The sequence below is a fragment of the Schistocerca nitens genome, chromosome 8 (genome assembly GCF_023898315.1).
Source record: "Schistocerca nitens isolate TAMUIC-IGC-003100 chromosome 8, iqSchNite1.1, whole genome shotgun sequence".
Classification (NCBI taxonomy): Eukaryota; Metazoa; Arthropoda; class Insecta; order Orthoptera; family Acrididae; genus Schistocerca; species Schistocerca nitens.
The window spans coordinates 179259204-179277690 of record NC_064621.1 but is presented as its reverse complement, the minus strand read 5'-3'; the positions used below and the strand labels follow the sequence as shown (position 1 = coordinate 179277690).

General features: G+C 40.1%; 1 protein-coding gene across 1 annotated transcript in view; it reads right to left on the bottom strand.

The window, feature by feature from the left end:
• The window catches only part of LOC126198463 (regulator of nonsense transcripts 1), a 106728-nt gene that overhangs the window by 72814 nt on the left and 15427 nt on the right, over nucleotides 1-18487 (bottom strand). The window contains exon 4 of the mRNA XM_049934808.1: nucleotides 18244-18416. Within this exon, the coding sequence (XP_049790765.1) occupies nucleotides 18244-18416 (173 nt within the window). The remainder of the gene's footprint in view (nucleotides 1-18243; nucleotides 18417-18487) is intronic.

Genomic DNA, 18487 nt, shown 5'->3' with positions numbered 1-18487 from the left:
CTGTGAACTACCTGAACATTATCAGATAATGTGAGAGAATAAATTGCTGATGACAGATTTCTCTCTTATATTCCCTGTAGTGTTCGATGTACTACCGAACTATGCAGTATATAAAATGAATTATATAAAAGTATATAAATGAATTACAATGTACAACCACCTTATGACAAAAGGCAAACAATGGAAAATCCAGAAGAGACACTGAGTCGCAGGTAGGCATAACAAGTAGGTGTGTGTGTGTGTGTGTGTGTGTGTGTGTGTGTGTGTGTGTGTGTGTGTGTGTGTTGATGGGTTGATGGAGGCCTTAATGGCCAAAAGCTTTATTTATTTGTGACAGTCTTTGTGTTGTGCCTCTCTGCTACTCAGCATCTCCGCTATATGGTGAGTAGCAACTTTCCTTTTCATAATATTGTTATGACGAAAGTCTATGTTAACGCAACACAAGCATGCCTAAATCAATACAAATTAATAATATATTAGATTCTTTGGACTTTGAAATGGTCTTCATTTAGTGTCATCCTCACATGTTATGAAACTGTGGCAACTCAAACAGATGCACAAAGTAACCCAGTCAATGAATTGTTCAGTTCCACAACTTCATAAAATTGTGTGTTCACAAAAATAAAAAATTATGGCAGTGGAAGCAAGGAAAGGCATTATGAATTTGCTGTATCATACACTTTACACCCTTACATTACAGGACACAAAGTAGTGAGAGTACTTATGCTGGAGAAGTTTTCGCAAGTTTTTTGTTATTGATATTTTATCTGGCTTTTTGTACCTCTGTCACAGAATAAGCAGACAGCTGGGGCTTCATCAGAACTGGCAGCAAATGTAGCCTTTCCTTTACATCTCAATACTGTTGCCTCAGTGCTAGCAACCAACTGCAGCATTCATATCTACCTTATTGTTCCACTGGTGGCTAATACGGGTAAATCACAGTGTAAAATATAAGTTTAGGTACAGTTTCTGTGTGGAGCACCTTTCCTGATAGGACACCATAATTTTAATAACTTGGTATCACACCTTAAGTGAAAATCACTCAGCCCATTCGAAGGAAATGACTAGACATTGAATATTCGTACTTGCCTTAAGCATTTACCTTCAAAGCAACAGCAAGACCTCCAATCAGAAAAGCTGATAAGATGCAGCCAGTAATATAGGTTAAGTCGACAACCATTTCCGATCATGTATAATGGTAGTAACAAAGCAATTTATGTCTGAGCATGTTACACAGCTGCTTTGTGAGCAATGTGAACTATAGTTACCAGAAAGCTATAAATGCATGGCCTGTAAGAGTCCAGGATGGTTTATTGTTGTTTCAGCCGCTGGTTCCACTGAGTTAAACCAAAATATAAGACAACTATCATGACAGCAGAATGGTGATGCCTATCTGTTGGGTTATGAGAATGTCTTTCTTTTGGTAAACCTCTATACTTACGTCAAAGCTCAAGAAATACAGAGAATTCCTTGAGGCATATTATACTGAGAGCCTCCTGGTAACCTCAGTTCCATATCTTGCGGAGAAAGTCACAGATCACTGTACTGGGAACACCAAACTATTTAGTGGCTTCATTTATGAGCCTACAGTAATTGATAAGCAGAGGACTAATTTGCACCAGCTCAGTTTTCAATCAGTGGTTGAGAAGTATTTCTCTTATCAATGGGTCAGGTTGTGGTTGTTTCAATGAATTTAACAAGCTAGAAATCTATGTGGTGCATATGATAGATGTCTCCATTTGTATCCAGGCATTAACAATGAAATACAACTTTCGTTGCCTGGCCTGGAGTTGATGTGAGGGTTTCCTGTAAGGTCACGATACTTACAAACAAGACTGCAGCACATTAAATTAGTAGCTTTTAGGTGCCTAGGGAACTAGATTGAAGCAAACATCATCATTGCAACAAGATGATGAACAGTAGCTAAAACAATGATTGGGAAAAATGCATAAATCTTCAAGAATTTCAAGAGCCCCTGGGAATTTTAAGAATTGGGGTGTCCACGAGTCAAGATGGGTCGTAGAGACCAAAGGGATGCAGCACTTTGTGATTAATTTTGGTAGCACAGCACTTTCTATGGTGTCGGCCGAAGAGCAATGTGCCAAAGTAACATTGGCACCTTGCAACCCACCATCAGAAAAAGATACTCATCATCAATGCACGAGCGACACCCATGTAGCCACACCCCGAAACATTTCATAACACCTTCGCATCGGCTGTTCTACTTACAGCCAAGCACAGTAATGCTCAGCCCAGTCTGCAATCATCTAGTAAGATGACAAGTGTGATCTTCTGGAATAGCAGCTGTGTGATCGAACGTATTAGGAAGAAACCAACAAGAAAGTTAGTGTTAAATGTACTCTGACTGAGACACTTGTATTTTGTTTGTATCAAGTGATCAAGTGAACATTAGTTCAGAGATAGTATAAATACTCATCAGATTCCTGTGGAAATGTACTGTAAAAAGTGAAGGAGGGAGAACAAATAAAAATGCAGGCAAAAGGGCATAAAATGTCTAAAAACTGAGATTGACAGGAAGTGTAACACTGCTTCACAGGAATGGCTAGAGGACAAATGTCAGGATTTGGAAGCATATTTCATTAGGGGGGGAAACAGATACCGAGTGCACAAAAATTAAAGCGGCATTTGGGGGAAAGAGAAGTAGCTGTATGAATATCTAAGCCACAGATGGAAAACCACTCTTAAGCAAAGAAGGGAGAGTTGAACGGTGAAAGGAGTATATAGAAGGTCTGTACAAGGTATGTGAACTTGAGTGCAATATTTTAGAAATGCAAGAGGATGTAAGGGAAGAGGAGATGGGAGGTATGATACTGTGAGAAGAATTTCACAGAGTGATGAAAGACCTAAGTCAAAACAAGGCCCTGGAAATAGCATTCCACCAGAACACCTGATAGCCTTGGGAGAGCCAGCCATGACACTCTGCCATCTGGTCTGCGTGAAGTACTAGACAGGTGAAATACCTCCGACTTCAAGAAGAATGTTACAATTCCAAGGAAAGCAGTTGCTGACAGGTGTGAAAATTACTGAATTATCAGCTTTTTAAGTCATCACTGCAAAATACTAACACAAATTTTAAAAAAAAAAGCCGAACTCGGGGAAGATCAGTTTGGATTCTGGAGAAATGTAGGAGCACGTGAAGCAATACTGAACCTCTGACTTCTCTTAGAAGATATGTTAACGAAATGCAAATCTGAACTTTTTTTTGCATTTATAGACTCTGAGAAAGCTTTTGACGATATTGACTGAAATACTCTCTTTGAAATTTTAAAGGTAGTAGGGGTAAAATACAGGAAGTGAAACACTATTCATAACTTGTACACAAGTCAGATAGCAGCAATAAATGTTGACAAGCAGAGAAGGGTTGTAGCCTGTCTCTTCTGTACACTGAGCAAGCAGTAAAGGATGTCAAAGAAAAATCTGGAGTATGAACTGAAGTTAAACAACTTTTGAGGTTTTCTGATGACATTGTAATTCTGTAAGAGACAGAGAAGGACTCTGAAGAGTAGTTGAACGGAATGGGGTGGGTCTTGAAAAGAGGATATACGATGGTCATCAACAAAAGCAAGAAGTGGATAATGGAATGTAGTTGACTTAAACCAGGTGATGCAAAGGGAATCAAGATTAGGAAAAAGAGGTACCAAAAATAGTAGACGAGTTTTGCTATTTGAGCACAAAATAACTGATGATGGTCGAAGCAGAGAGGATATAAAATGTAGACTGGCAATGGCAAGAAAAGAATTTCATAAGCAGATAAATTTGTTAACAATGAACACAGATTTAAGTATTAGAAAGTCTTTTCTGAAGGTATTTGTCTACGGTGTTGCCACGTGTGGAAGTGAAACATGTACGATAAACAGTTTAGATGAAAAGAGAATAGAACGTTTTGAAATGTGGCGGTACGGAACAATGCTGAAGATTAGATGGGTGGGGATCATGTAACTAATGAGGTGATCCTGAAAAGAATTGGGGAGAAAAATGAAAAATTTGTGGCACCAACCTGACTAGAAGAAGGGATCTGTTGTTACGACACATTCTGAGGCATCAAGGAATTCCATTTAGTACTGGAGGGAAAAGGGGTGGGGGGTGTAAAATCACACAAGGGAGAGCAAGAGATTAGTTATTCGAAAGTGAAGAGGCTTGCACGGGATAGAGTAGCATGGTCTTCAGACTGAAGACCACAACAACTACAAAACGCTATTCTTCTTATCTATGTTTAAATGAAGTGAACTAATATTTTGTGTTATAATAACCACTTTATCTCCTCCCAGAGGAAACCAAGGGGCCCACAATTGTATTAACAAGTATATTTTCATCCAGTACAACACTTTCGCAACACAAATGTTTGGATTGCATGAAGACTACAGAAAGTACAGGCTATTTCTATATGCAGGTGTTTAGTTTCATAACCAGTTTCAGACTTCTCAATGCGAGGTATTATTACTAAACAGAGGAGGGGTGCAGCCTCCAAAACTGATAAATGACTGGCAGTTTTGGTCTTAAAAGTAGCTTACATGGAGACTTTGAAGATATTGATGTTATTAATCAAAGGGAGCCTTGTAGGGCAAGTAACTAACATTGGGAGTTAACTATCATTATGAAGCTAGTTAAATTAAATGACTTCGTACGGGTAACTTGTTTCTTTTCTTTTAGTGTTACTGTTGGACTTTTCGTTGATATGTCTGATAAGAATACAGGGTGGTCGTTGGGGTTAAGTGGAGACTGGGAGAGATTTGTTTCTTATTCAATGGCAGAAATCTGGAACTTAAGTGAACATGTCAAATTGCTGCACAGCTGATAGTTATACCTCACCTGAAAGGCAAGATGCAATTGGTGATCCTTATCTACACTATTTAGTTATTACTGAACTGTTTGATGTTGATCAGGGTCTGCCAATAACTTAAGCTGTATTGGCATAATTGAGAGTAGTGAAGTTGCATGCATTACTGCTCCGCATCTGTGGTGGTGACAACCACAATTGTGACCGCAATCTATCTCAGTCAGTCTCGAATATATTCCTACAACGACATCTGTGATGCTTATTAGGATTAAGTTTCTCATTTAGGGGGAAAAAGCATGGGAAAATGTATGCAAGCTACACATTGTTTTGGTCCACAAATATGTAATATGTTTCTCTCTTATATAATCTAAATCTGTTGCTTTAACAATTTGTAACTCCTTAACGACTTTTTATCTGGGGATATTAATCATGAGGTTACCAGACTGCATGCATATTTGTCAGTCTAATTTTTCACGATTCGGTCATCCTAGATTTTTTAAGTTGAACACTAGCTGGTGAGCATGAATATACAGGGAAAAATGAACACGCCCACCAGCCAACATTAAGAGGTAATTAAACCTTTTTAACAGTCTGTAACCTTTTCCAAAGATTTTAGATGTCTTTTAACATTTAATGGGTTGAAATTAAACGATTTCATTTATCCACTACTAATGGTGACACGCCATTCTGCAACATCTCTCTGCCAAAAGCGTTTAGCTACTACATGAAGGAAACAAAAAGAGGAACTGCACCTAGTGTGATAATTTACGAGAGATCTACAATGAGCTTGGTAGTTGAGCTGTGAGAGTAAGTGCAAACGGTGGTGTGGCATACTGTAAAACTTGAAACTTCCTGGCAGGTTAAAACTGTGTGCTGGTCTGAGATTCAAATTCAGGATGTTTGTCTTTTTCAGGCATGTGCTCTGCTGACTGAACTACCCAAAGACAACTCACGACCTGTCCTCAGAGCTTTACTTCCACCAAAAGTCTCAAGTTTGAGTCTTTGTCTGGCACATTGTTTTATCTTGTCAGGAACTTTCATATCAGTGCACACACTGCTGGAGAGTGAAAAATTCATACTGTAACTGATGTGTTAGCAGAAGAGCCAACACCGTGTTGCTAGAGGAGGCCGAAATGCACGCGTTTAAGCTCACGCAGACTGGCGTGAGGTCTGGAACAATTAAAGGAGTTGAGTCTAATAAATAAAGTACGAAGCTCTTGGAATACTTAACTTTAATCCATAATTGGAGAACATAGCTCTTGATGATACATAATTACAATCTCAATATAACCTGGTAATGGCGCCTTGCTAGGTCGTAGCAAATGACGTAGCTGAAGGCTATGCTAACTATCGTCTCGGCAAATGAGAGCGTATTTGTCAGTGATCCATCTCTGGCAAAGTCTGCTGTACAGCTGGGGCGAGTGCTAGGACGTCTCTCTAGACCTGCCGTGTGGCGGCGCTCGGTCTGCAATCACTGACAGTGGCGACACGCGGGTCCGACGTATACTACCTGACCACGGCCGATTTAAATGCTACCACCTAGCAAGTGTGGTGTCTGGCGGTGACACCACAGTAACACTTTATCACTTCCGCAGAGCAGCATTATGCCCCCCTCCCCCTTAAAAGAGAGAGAGAGAGAGAGAGAGAGAGAGAGAGAGAGAGAGCGCACTTTACTGCAATTAACTAGAGGTGTGCATTGTTTATAGGGTGCAGGGATGCTGATACTATCCATACAATGTTGAGAAAATTCTTTCATAGGCACAAATTAAATCTGGATAATAATCCAGCTAACAATGACCTTGTTAAAATAAAGTAATGGTAGTTTATGCTCATGAATTAGCAGCGTATCAATAGTCTCTGCAAATTCCACAACCGTATGTCCATCTATGTCATTGCCTTACATCTTGGTAATTCTCATACAAATACATAACAGACTAGAGGTGTCGTTCGTATGACATGATCAGGGGCTAAATTAGCAACACCTCTGAGGAATGAGAGGCACTGAACAAAAAAGGAGCACCACATTCAGCTGCTGGATTGTTTCTGTCTTAAGTATACTTCCAAGTTGAAACATTCTTCAACATAGGCACATTTTTGCCTTTATTTACAAAGCGTCAGCAGCTGCTGCATTGTAAACATTGTGAGTAGATGATACTTTTATTTCTTTCAGTATTTATAGACTGAATGACACTTTTACTTCATTTTCTTTGCCTTTCTGAGCCAACTTTTTCGGCCACTGTGTATAGTTTTCTTGCACAGTAGACTTCTTGATTTGAAATTATAACATGCGGTCTCTCTGTGGATGATCATTTCTGCAATTAATGCTATACTGCTTTTTCCATTTGTGTTTCTATGTTCTGAGGTAGTTCTAATGGTGGTGGTATTAAAAAAAAATCTTTCTTATAATTATAATGTTTGTATGATGTGTTGTTGACTAATAATGTTTACAATATAACCACTTGCTATGATTCAAAAATGTGAATCCTCTATGAATGGGCTTTCAGTCTTCAGTAGCGTTACACAGAAAAACAAAAACAATTGTGACAGTTATTGACTTATGATGTTTAGTTTGCTGTCACTGCATGTATTATTAGTAACTACATTCTTGTCCTTAACCGGAAGTACAGAAATGGGAATAAAACTCATTGGCTTATACTTTGGTATTCTGGCTTTATCCGAGCCTGTTCAAGAAACACATTAACTGTGGAAATATGTGTTTCCTGTTGGTAGGATAACAAAGATGGCAACAACACAGAATATGTTTGGCAACTCTGTCACCATTGAGTCACTTCCTGGGCGACTTGGAATTATACTGCTAAATTCACTTGACATTTTCATATCATTTTGACTGAATACTCTCAGCGATTTTCACTTAAAAGTGTGACATCCAAATGGTTTGTAGTTCATGTGAGTCATTCTACTCAGAAACTGTGACTCATATTTTACGTTGCAATTTATCTGTCCTACGTACCAATGGGGTCATAAGGGAGAGATGAATGCCGCAATTGTTCACTCGCTCTAAGGTAATGGAGCCGAACTGTAATATGAAGGCTTCATTGGCTCTTAGTTGCAATCTCAATGAAGGCCAACTTTCTACTTATTATGCAACACACCTACAAGCAGCCAGACCAAAACTCATCAAGGAAATCTTAAGTAAACTTCACCATAATAAGCCTTCTTTCTACTTTCAGTAACTCGTAGTATAAGAACAAAAAAAATGTATGATACTGCATACTTTATACTGCTTTTTTCTGCTTCTGCCATCATAACTTTTGGTTTAGGTGCAAAAACAATTTTATTTGTTTATTGCTGGAACTGAATATTTTATTAACAGGGTCTCTTTATGCATCTACAACAACTGCCACAGTTCCATTATACTTAAGTATGACACAGGGCAGAACACAAGAGAGCATTTTGGAGTCCACAGTGCTTAATTTGTGTCTATTTAGGTGCACTTGTGTTACAGATGAATGAATGGTTGGTTGGTTTGGAGAGAAAATGAATGGTTGGTTGGTTTGGAGAGAAAAAGACCAAACTACAGGGTCATAAAGTCCCTTTTTCCACATTCAAATGGGTCACAAAGTAAAACTACTCCCCAAAAGCCTCCGGGAAGGTAATAAAGGCGGAAAACTGGGAACAACACAGAGAGAAAACGAAAGAAGCAAGACAAAAGAAAAAGACACGCACTAAAAGGGAAAAAGCAGCGGAAGGTTTTAAAATAATATAGCAGATGGATTATGATGACTAACCGCACGAAAAGATGAGCCAGCCACTCTGCAATACACTAAAATCTCCAGCATAAAAGCCAAGGCCAGAGATACATAGATAGAGAAAAGATGAACACCAAGCAAACTAACAGCTAAGAAAGAGTGAGGAAGAGTTAAAAGGGAGTGAGGGTGAAGGCCTGGGAGAGAACGCCAGATGCTCACCCATAGTTTGTGTGATAAAAACCCCCCTCACAAATAAAACTGGATCAGCCATTGAGGCACTGTCTCCTAATACAATAAGCAGTGTGGTGGAAAGGTTAAAGGTCCGCCTAAGGGTGGCTAAAATTGTGCAATCCAACAAGATTTGGACGACAGTCAAGTGGGAACCACAGCGATACTCACAACAGAGGAGGTGACCATGAGACAGCCAAGTGTGGCTGATGTGGAGCTGGCACAGGGCAACAGAAGCCATGCAAGTGGCTCACATGGATGACCTCCTCACATTCGTTGTCTCCTTGATAACATGTACTTTATTTAGTGTCCTTAGGATGCACCATTCAGTATTCCAGATTCCAAAGACTTTGAGACTGATCGGAGATCAGTCTCTGGTGTGCCGATCTCCAGAGTTGGTTTACCGGTAGCCTGTTTGGCCAGCCTGTCAGCAAGTTTATTTCCCGGGATTCAGATATGTCCTGGGGTCCAAGCGAAGGCCACTAGATGTCACGGTTTTTTAGTGCAGAAACAGACTCCTGGATAGTCTGTTCCTGAAGGATGGTGAGGAAAGCACTGGTCAAGAGCTTGAAGGTTGCTTAAGGAGTCACTACAGAAGAGGAAGGCTCACCTGTGCTCAAGAGCACGGCAGATGGCTACCAACTCTGCAGTGAAAACACTGCAGCCATCCAGTAAGGAGGGCTGTTCAGTATCTCCAGTGTGAGCATAAGTGAAGCCAACTAGACCATCGATCATCAAGCCACCATGTTACAGATACTTCATATATTATTAAAATATTAGTTTTGTCATAAGGTTTTCATGGCAAAATGTAATTCATTTCTGTTAGCACAGTGCATATTTCAAAAGCGTTTCTCATTGGTTTACTGAACACTTACATTATACCTAATTGAAATTGATATAAATTTTCTCACATTAACAACAGTCTAACAATGCGAGGTAGTTTACTGGTTCCATACTGGTAGAAACCTACTTGTTCAAAGTTGAGTGTGTTGTCAAGCCAAATATGAAAAGCAATTTTAATTGAAACGGAATTTTCTTGATGTTTGTTCCATAAGAAGTGGGGAATGGAAAATGTTTGAGGGCAAAATATCAGAATAGTCAATGTGTGGCAGGTGACTTCCTGAACATTCTCCTGGATTGCTTTTTCCTGAAATCAGCAGAGTGCAGGCAGGTGTTATCACGAGGTGGTGACACTTTTTGTGCTCACACTGTGACTGAAGGGCATCTCAGTCATTGTCAGCCAATTCCAGGTAATGGAGGAGGAGGAGGAGGAGGAGGAGGAGGAGGAGATTAGTATTTGACGTACCGTCGCCAATGAGGTCATGAGGGACAGAGCACAAGCTCGGATTAGGGAAGGAAGGGGAAGGAAATCGGCGATGCCCATCCAAGGAACCATCTCAACATTTGCCTGAAGCCATTTTGGGAAACCACAGAAAACTTAAGCCACGATGGCTGGATGTGGGTTTGAACTGTCATCCTCCTGAATGAGAGCCCAGTGGGCCAACTAATGGACACATCACTTGGAAGCAGTTCCTAGTGCACAACACACTTTTTATGCCATCAGATGCAAAACACTTGTCCACAATGTCCAAGAAAAAGTTAGTACAGCCATTGCAAATCATCACCAGTAATACTACTGAATAGGAATGCTAAATGAGCAAGTACATGACATTCAACAATTAAATACAGTAATAGTCACTCCATTGATTTTTGTTGCTTACAGTACTTTATGGCCGACTTATGAACCTTGCCTACTGAATTTAAATGTTACACGAAGATTACATGGTCACAGTTCCTCACGTCAATTACTAATACTTCTTAAATATGGAAAATCATTCACTCTAGAAGATCTTTATTGAAACAAGAAAATCTTTTTCCAACCTAATTTGTTCTATTGCACTTGTCTCACACCTCATGATGAAAAAATTTTAAGCTGCCTCCGTTTCCTTCGCCACCCTACTCTCCATTAAATCCAAAGCGAACAATTACGTCCCAAATGTTAAAACCCATTTCCTCTTGTGCCTTATTATAATGTTTAAACAACATTCGTATGATTCAAGCATGCAAAATCCGGTACATAAATAATAGATGAGTACTACAACTTCAAATAAAAAGTGACAATTTATAACACTCACAGCAACATATACATGTGACGTCACTGCACATTGTTCACTCCATTTACAGAAGTTATTTTGCGTACAACTAAAAACAATTTTATGCTTGCCATTTAGAAGGCATTAACATGCCCAAAGGCATGAGACTGACATCTGACTGGGAAGTAGGAACATTTGACTCAATTTCATACGTCAATTTTTGACAGCCTGCAGCTGTCATTCATTATTTAAGTACTGAAATACTGCACTAGTCACGTATTTTTTCATACTTAGCATAATGCATTTCCAGAATTTTTTCTCATTTTCAAGCACAAACATGTATGCAAGTATTTTGTGTGGTGTTTCAATATGTGTTATTCTGCCTCTCTTGCACTGTCGTAGTCTTTCTCAGGTATCAGGTACATGGAAAACTATGCACACGCAAACTATCATTCACATTGTTTGTTTGTTTGTGAAACATCACAAAAAATACATACATAAATGCTTCACTTGACAACGAGAATAATTTCTCGAAACACATTTCGCTCAACATTAATCAAAAAGAACATGTAACCGGTGCAGAGTTTAAACTTAACAGTAAAAAACATTTGTGCAACGCAAAGTGTGCTGCAAGTCACCAAACACCAAAACACACTAAATATAATTCGGCAAAGGTGTCACAATGATCACAACAATCACGAAATTGTGTTTTTGCAGTAGTATCAACTGCAAAATGTTTACCAGTTAAAATCAGCCAAGTTGAGTGCCCCGATATCAAGAAACTTAACCACATAACATTTGTTAACACTACCGGACGGCCAACACGCCAGTGTCATTTTTTCTCCCCAAACATTTTTTCGTAATGCATAAGTTACTGGAAAATTATGAATAAGCTGATGCAAAATGGGTGCAAATTAACTCTGTGGACATAGGAAATTTCACGGTAAAGATAAAAAATGTCAAACAGCAGGAAAATGTTAATTCCGGGAACATAAATAATGACTTCTCTTTCCTCTCAGCTGAGCAATATACCAGCCTTAATCAGTAACGTAACCAGTTCTTAAACACTGAATTTTTATGGGTGTAATTTTCAAATAATGATCACACTTTGAGATATTAAGTATTTTAAAATTTGTGATTTAATAAAATCAGTTTCAATGTGGAATTCCCTTACATTTTATGAAACTCTTGAGATTTCCAATTTTTCTAGGTAAAATGGAATCCCCTGAGAATTACATATTTTCCAGAAGAATGACTGCCATGTATCTGTTCTATATTGTTACTGCATCCTGAAATTTCCTTCGTTTAATTCAAATACAGGGAACGAACTGGTGTTTAATTGGTAGTGAAATATTTTTCAATTTCTGGCTGAAGAAATGAATGAGGGTGGTGGAAGTCAATTGCCACAAATACCATCTAACATTTTGTACTTTTCCCACGAAGTGGGAGAAACGTGCCACAAGGTGGATACACTTCCAACTACTACTGCTGCTACTACTACTACTACTACTACTACTACTACTACTTACCAATCTAAATTGTTACGTGCCAAATTAAGACAATGGTCACATTCAAAGATTGCTCACTCAGAATTAAAGATAATGTTTTGTTTTGTTTTAGGCTGCAAAAGCAACAAGGGTCACATGCGCCCCTGTCAGAACCGTAGAACACCAAAACAAAAGAAAAAAAGAAGGAAATTAAAAGTGACAACATGTTAACAAACACAATCTATGTAAAGAAAGACAGCTAAAAACTGGTACTTTGAGGATTAAAGATGTGCAGAATTTGCTTTAAGAAGCCATTAATGTTCTATTTTCCATGTGTGAAGAGTATAAACTGTGTCAAAAATTTACTACAAGATTACTTTGAAAGGGACGGGGTTACATGGAAAGTGTTACAATTGCTGCATATGACTTCTCTGATATGAAATTTTCAGATAAATTCAGTACTTCAGAAGGACACAACCAAAAAATAATAAATTTGCTTCATTTTATTTCATGAAATCGTGTGACAGGATTGCTGTTCAGTAATTACGTCGAGGAGGAGAAATTATTAATACTCCTGAAAGAAACATATTTAAGTAAATAAAACTATACTAGCCTAAGGAACAATTAGTTTCTTCCTTGCGAGTGGAGCATGCAGGAACATGTTGGGGAAAGGTAAAAAGGAACAGTAGGTCACTCACACTCCCAGGAAGAAAACGACCCACGTAATTTTAACAGGACAATGAATCTAACATAATGCAAGCAGCTCTCCATACTAATCTATATCGCACAAGTCTCAACATCTTTGAATAAAGAATACATTAACTTTAGTCGTAACAACTGTAGTCAACCTTTGTTTCCCTCTGCAATTTTTAGCCCTCGCCCCCCCTCCCCCTCCATTTCCCTCAATTACCAAATTAACTATTCCTTCATGCCTCTGGATGTGTCCTATCAATCAATCCCTTCTTTTGATCATGTTGGATATGCTACCTCTTCATTAGTTACTTGATATACTCATCTAGCCTTCAGCACTATTCTGTAAAATGACATTCAAAAACCTTTTAATTACTGTTTTGGAATTACTTTCATCACAACTACTTTATGTAGAATGACTGCAAACAAATGCATGTCTCAAACTAAGTACCTCCACTGTTACTACTCCACGGGAAACTCAAAGTACTGTTGAAGATGGATGACAAGTTAACGCCATTCATAGCAGATGCAGTACATAATGGAAACAATGAAACAGTAACCACATATTTTATTCATGGTGATTTGAGAACACTAGAACTGTCTTTTGAAGTATCACTGAGGTAAGAAACTGCAACCAGCCACACTATTTTTGAAGTAATAGTTTATTTTTATTGTAAGCAGTTTTGGAGCTGTGTCCATTACTAGACGACTGTGATAATTTCCTTGTGCCCACTGGTCTGTATAACATAATCTACAAAATCATCTTCTCCTCGGGATAAAAATGTAAAAATTTGTACAGGGAATCCTCTTTCATTTTATGATGGGCTTAAATTTGACACTAGTTATGGAAAAGTAAATGATTATTTCGAACAGTGTGACTCACTGAGTATTTCTACATCTACATACATACTCTGCAATACACCATACGGTGCGTGGCGGAGGGTACCTCGTGCCACAACTAGCATCTTCTCTCCCTGTTCCACTCCCAAACAGAATGAGGGAAAAATGACTGTCTATATGCCTCTGTACGAGCCCAAATCTCTCTTATCTTTGTGGTCTTTCCGCGAAATGTAAGTTGGCGAGAGTAAAACTGTATTGCAGTCAGCCTAAAATACTGGTTCTCTAATTTCTTCAGTAGCGATTCACGAAAAGAACGCCTCCGTTCCTCCAGAGATTCCCACCTGAGTTCCTGGAGCATTTCTGTAACACTCGCGTGATGATCAAACCTACCAGTAACAAACCTAGCAGTTCGCATCTGAATCACTTCTATGTCCTCCCTCAATCCAACCTGATACGGATCCCAAACACTCGAGCAGTACTCAAGAATAGGTCGTATTAGTGTTTTATAAGAAGTCTCCTTTACAGATGAACCACATCTTCCCAGAATTCTACCAATGAACCGAAGACTACTATCCGCCTTTCCCACAACTGCCATTACAGGCTAGTCCCACTTCATATCGCATATTCATTCGACGTGATTGTGTCAAGCGCTACACTACTAATGGAGTATTCAAACATTACAGGATTCTTTCTCCTATTCATCTGCATTAATTTACATTTATCTATATTTAGAGTTAGCTGCCATTCTTTACACAAATCACAAATCCTGTCCAAGTCATCTTGTATGCTCCTACAGTCACTCAATGACGACACCTTCCCATACACCACAGCATCATCAGCAAACTGCCGCACATTGCTATCCAACCTATCCAAAAGATCATTTATGTAGATAGAAAACAACAGCGGACCTACCACACTTCCCTGGGGCACTCCAGATGATACCCTCACCTCCGATGAACACTCACCATTGAGGACAACATACTGGGTTCTATTACTTAAGAAGTCTTCGAGCCACTCACATACTTGGGAACCAATCCCATATGCTTGTATCTTAGTTAGGAGTCTGCAGTGGGGCACCGAGTCGAATGCTTTTCAGAAGTCAAGGAATATGGCATCTGTCTTATACCCTTCAGACAGGGTTCGGAAGATATCATGTGAAAAAAGGGCGAGTTGCGTTTCACAGGAGCAATGCTTTCTAAAGCCGTGCTGATGCATGGACAGCAACTTCTCTGTCTCGAGGAAATTCATTATATTCAAACTGAGAATATGTTCGAGAATCCTGCAACAAACCGATGTTAAGGATATTGGTCTGTAATTTTGAGGATGCATCCTTCTACCCTTCTTATATAGAGGCGTCACCTGCACTTTTTTCCAGTCGCTCGGGACTTTACGTTGGGAAAGAGATTCGCGGTAAATGCTAGCTAAGTAAGGAGCCAATGCAGTAGAGTACTCTCTGTAAAACCGAATTGTAATCCCATCAGGACCTAGCGATATATTTATTTTCAACCCATTCAGCTGCTTCACAACCCCAGGGATGTCTATCACTATGTCCTCCATACGGGAATCTGTACGAGACTCAAACGGCGGTATGTTCGTACGATCCTCTTGCGTGAAAGATTTCTCAAATGCTAAATTTAAAAATTTCAGCTTTCGTTTTGCTGTCTTCCATTGCCAGACCAGACTGATCAGTAAGTGACTGGATGGAAGCTTTCGACCCACTTCCCGATTTTACGTAAGACCAGTATTTCCTTGGGTTTTCAGCAAGATCTTTTCCTAAGGTATGACGGTGGTAGTGGTTGAATGCTTCGTGCATTGCTCTTTTTACAGCAGCACGAATCTCTACTAACTTTTGCCTGTCCTCATTCTCCCGATTTTTCTTGTACCGCAAGTGCAAGTGCCTTTGCTTCCTGAGCATTCTCCGAATTGCGCTTTTCCATCCTTAACCCACGTTTTTGGCACTTACTTGTCCAATGCGTGATTTACAATGTGTTTAAAATTTGCTCATAATTCTCCCACGTCTATTGTACCGGAAGTAAATGAAGTCTATTCATTTACTAAGTGGGATGCTAATAACTGCATATCTGCTCTTTCTAGTAAGAATACTCTCCTAGCCTTCTTGACCAACTTTTTAACTTTCGTAACCATAGTCATAATGACAACATCATGATCATTAATCCCTGTCTCAACACTGACACTGTCGATGAGGTCTGGTCTGTTCGTGGCTACCAGATCTAAAATATTTCCATTACGCGTTGGCTGTCGATTTAGCTGCGCAAGACAGTTTTCGGATAATGTGTTCAAAAGTAATTCACATGACGAATTGTCTGTACCACCTGTAATGAATCCATAGACATTCCAGTCTATACTAGGTAGGTTGAAGTCACCTCCGACTAATATAGCATGATCCAGGTACTTCTGCGATACAGAATGTAGACTCCCTTTGAATGAGTCTAGAACTGTCACGTTGGAACCTGGTGGCCAGTAATAGCACCCCACAATTAACTTTATTTCCCCTAGCCCTGTTAAACGTACCCAGATAACTTCACTATCACACTCTACTTTGACCTCAGTAGACATAATATTTTTGTCAACTGCAATGAAGACACCCCCTCCTACGGTGTCTAATCTGTCTTTCCAATACTAACCCTCACTAAATATTTCAGCCAGGTCTCAGTCCAGAGAATAAATTGTGCGCCACACGCTTCCTGGAGGGCAGTAAATTAAGGAACTTTATTTCAAACACTCTGAAAATTTACTGCTAATATCTTGATAGCTGAAGTGTATTGACACTGAGTGCGTCCTGATTTCCCTGCCTGCTCGTCGACTGGTGAGTGTTTATCAGGACACCTCGCACTACTGCCTAGCCTAAAAAACCCCAATGTGCATGCCACAAGTACTCTGCTACCCGAGTAGCCGCATCCTTTGTGTAGTGCACCCCTGACCTATTTAGGGGCGTCCTACATTCCCCACCCAATAGCGCAAGTCTAGAAATCTGCGGCCAAGACTGTCACAGAGTCTATGCAGCCTCTGGTTGAGACCCTCCACTCGGCTCCAAACCAAAGGACCCCGATCCACTCTGGGAATGATGCTGCGAATAGAGAGCTCTGCCTGCACCCCGCGTGCGAGGCCAGCGGTCTTCACCAAATCCGCCAGCCGCCCGTATGAATTGAGGATCGCCTTAGAACCCAAGCGACAGGCATCATTGGTGCCGACGTGAGCAACTACTTGCAGACGACTGCACCCCATACGCTCGATAGCCGCAGGCAAGACCGCCTCCACATCTTGGAGGAGGCCCCCCCCAGCAGACAGACTGAGTGCACGTTGGATTTCTTTCCAGCCCTGTACACTATTTCCCTAAGGGGCTCCATCAGCCGCCTAACGTTGGAGCTCCCAATAACCAGCAAGCCTTCCCCCCCTCCCCGTGTGCCTGCTCGGGCCCTGCTGAAGGAGCGGCCACCTGCCCACTGACAGGACGAACAGGCGAGGCCAGCCAGACAGCATCCACATTGACCCTCCGCCTTGAGTAATGCGAACGCGTTGCAGTCCGCCACTCACCCTGAGGTGAGGGCAGCCTTAACACGCCGGGTACACTATAAGTGCCTCAGCGGATACATCAAGCGACACCTGGGGTGTCTCTAGCAACGCGCCAGACCCTCCACCGTCGCTGCACCTTGAGGCAGCAGCCTGAAGGCTGCTGACTGTGGCCAATAGCACGCTCAGCTGCTCGGGAACCGCGGCCAGGTCTTCCTGCGCCCGCACACACCCTGTCCATCCTACTGCTAATATCTAACGACTCCGCAAATTTATACTCTACAGCTATCAATAAGCAATATTCCTCCTCTCAAATACGAGAATATGCAAGGATTTTATGTAATTAAATATGCAAGCGCACAAACACTCAGAAAGAATTAAGAATCAAACTACAAAATAAATGTGAAAGCTAAATATGCGACTCGCTACTACACTGCTGCTGCACTGATAGTTCACCACACATTAACTGTGAGTGTGAAATTATTGATTCAATTATAAACTAGTCTCAAACTCTCCAAGAACCCTACACGAATAGCATTCCAACAAGCATTCTTCAAGAACTTCAACAAATTTTATATCAAACTTTACACTTATTCTGAGAGCAAACTTTCCATTAATTACACAAAAAGAAGAAAAAAAGAAAGAGATGATTCTTTTCCATTAAACTAGATTGAAAACAGCATTGCAAATTACAATAGCTTATTTGTCACAAACTTTATAGGCTGGACTACACAACTTTTCAATAGGTCAGCACACAATTCAACAGAGAATTAGACACATTCCAATTCTATGCGAAAGAAAGAAGAAGACAGCAGCTATAATTACATTAGTATTCCAAAATCACAAAAACCATATAATATTCTCACCAATTCATGTCTTTGAGAGAATTCTGGGCAGCACATGGTTGTCGACAGAGCAAAACGACTACAGAATCAGCTTTAGCAGGTATGAAACCCAGTACAAACACATTTCTTACACCACATGAGTAGCATTCGAGAATCGTCTCTCCTAATGGTCCATCCTTATGTAGAGTCACTTCCTGAAACAAAACAAAAATATTCAGTGACATATAACTATGGTACTTACAGTAACCACGGAATACATGTCTCA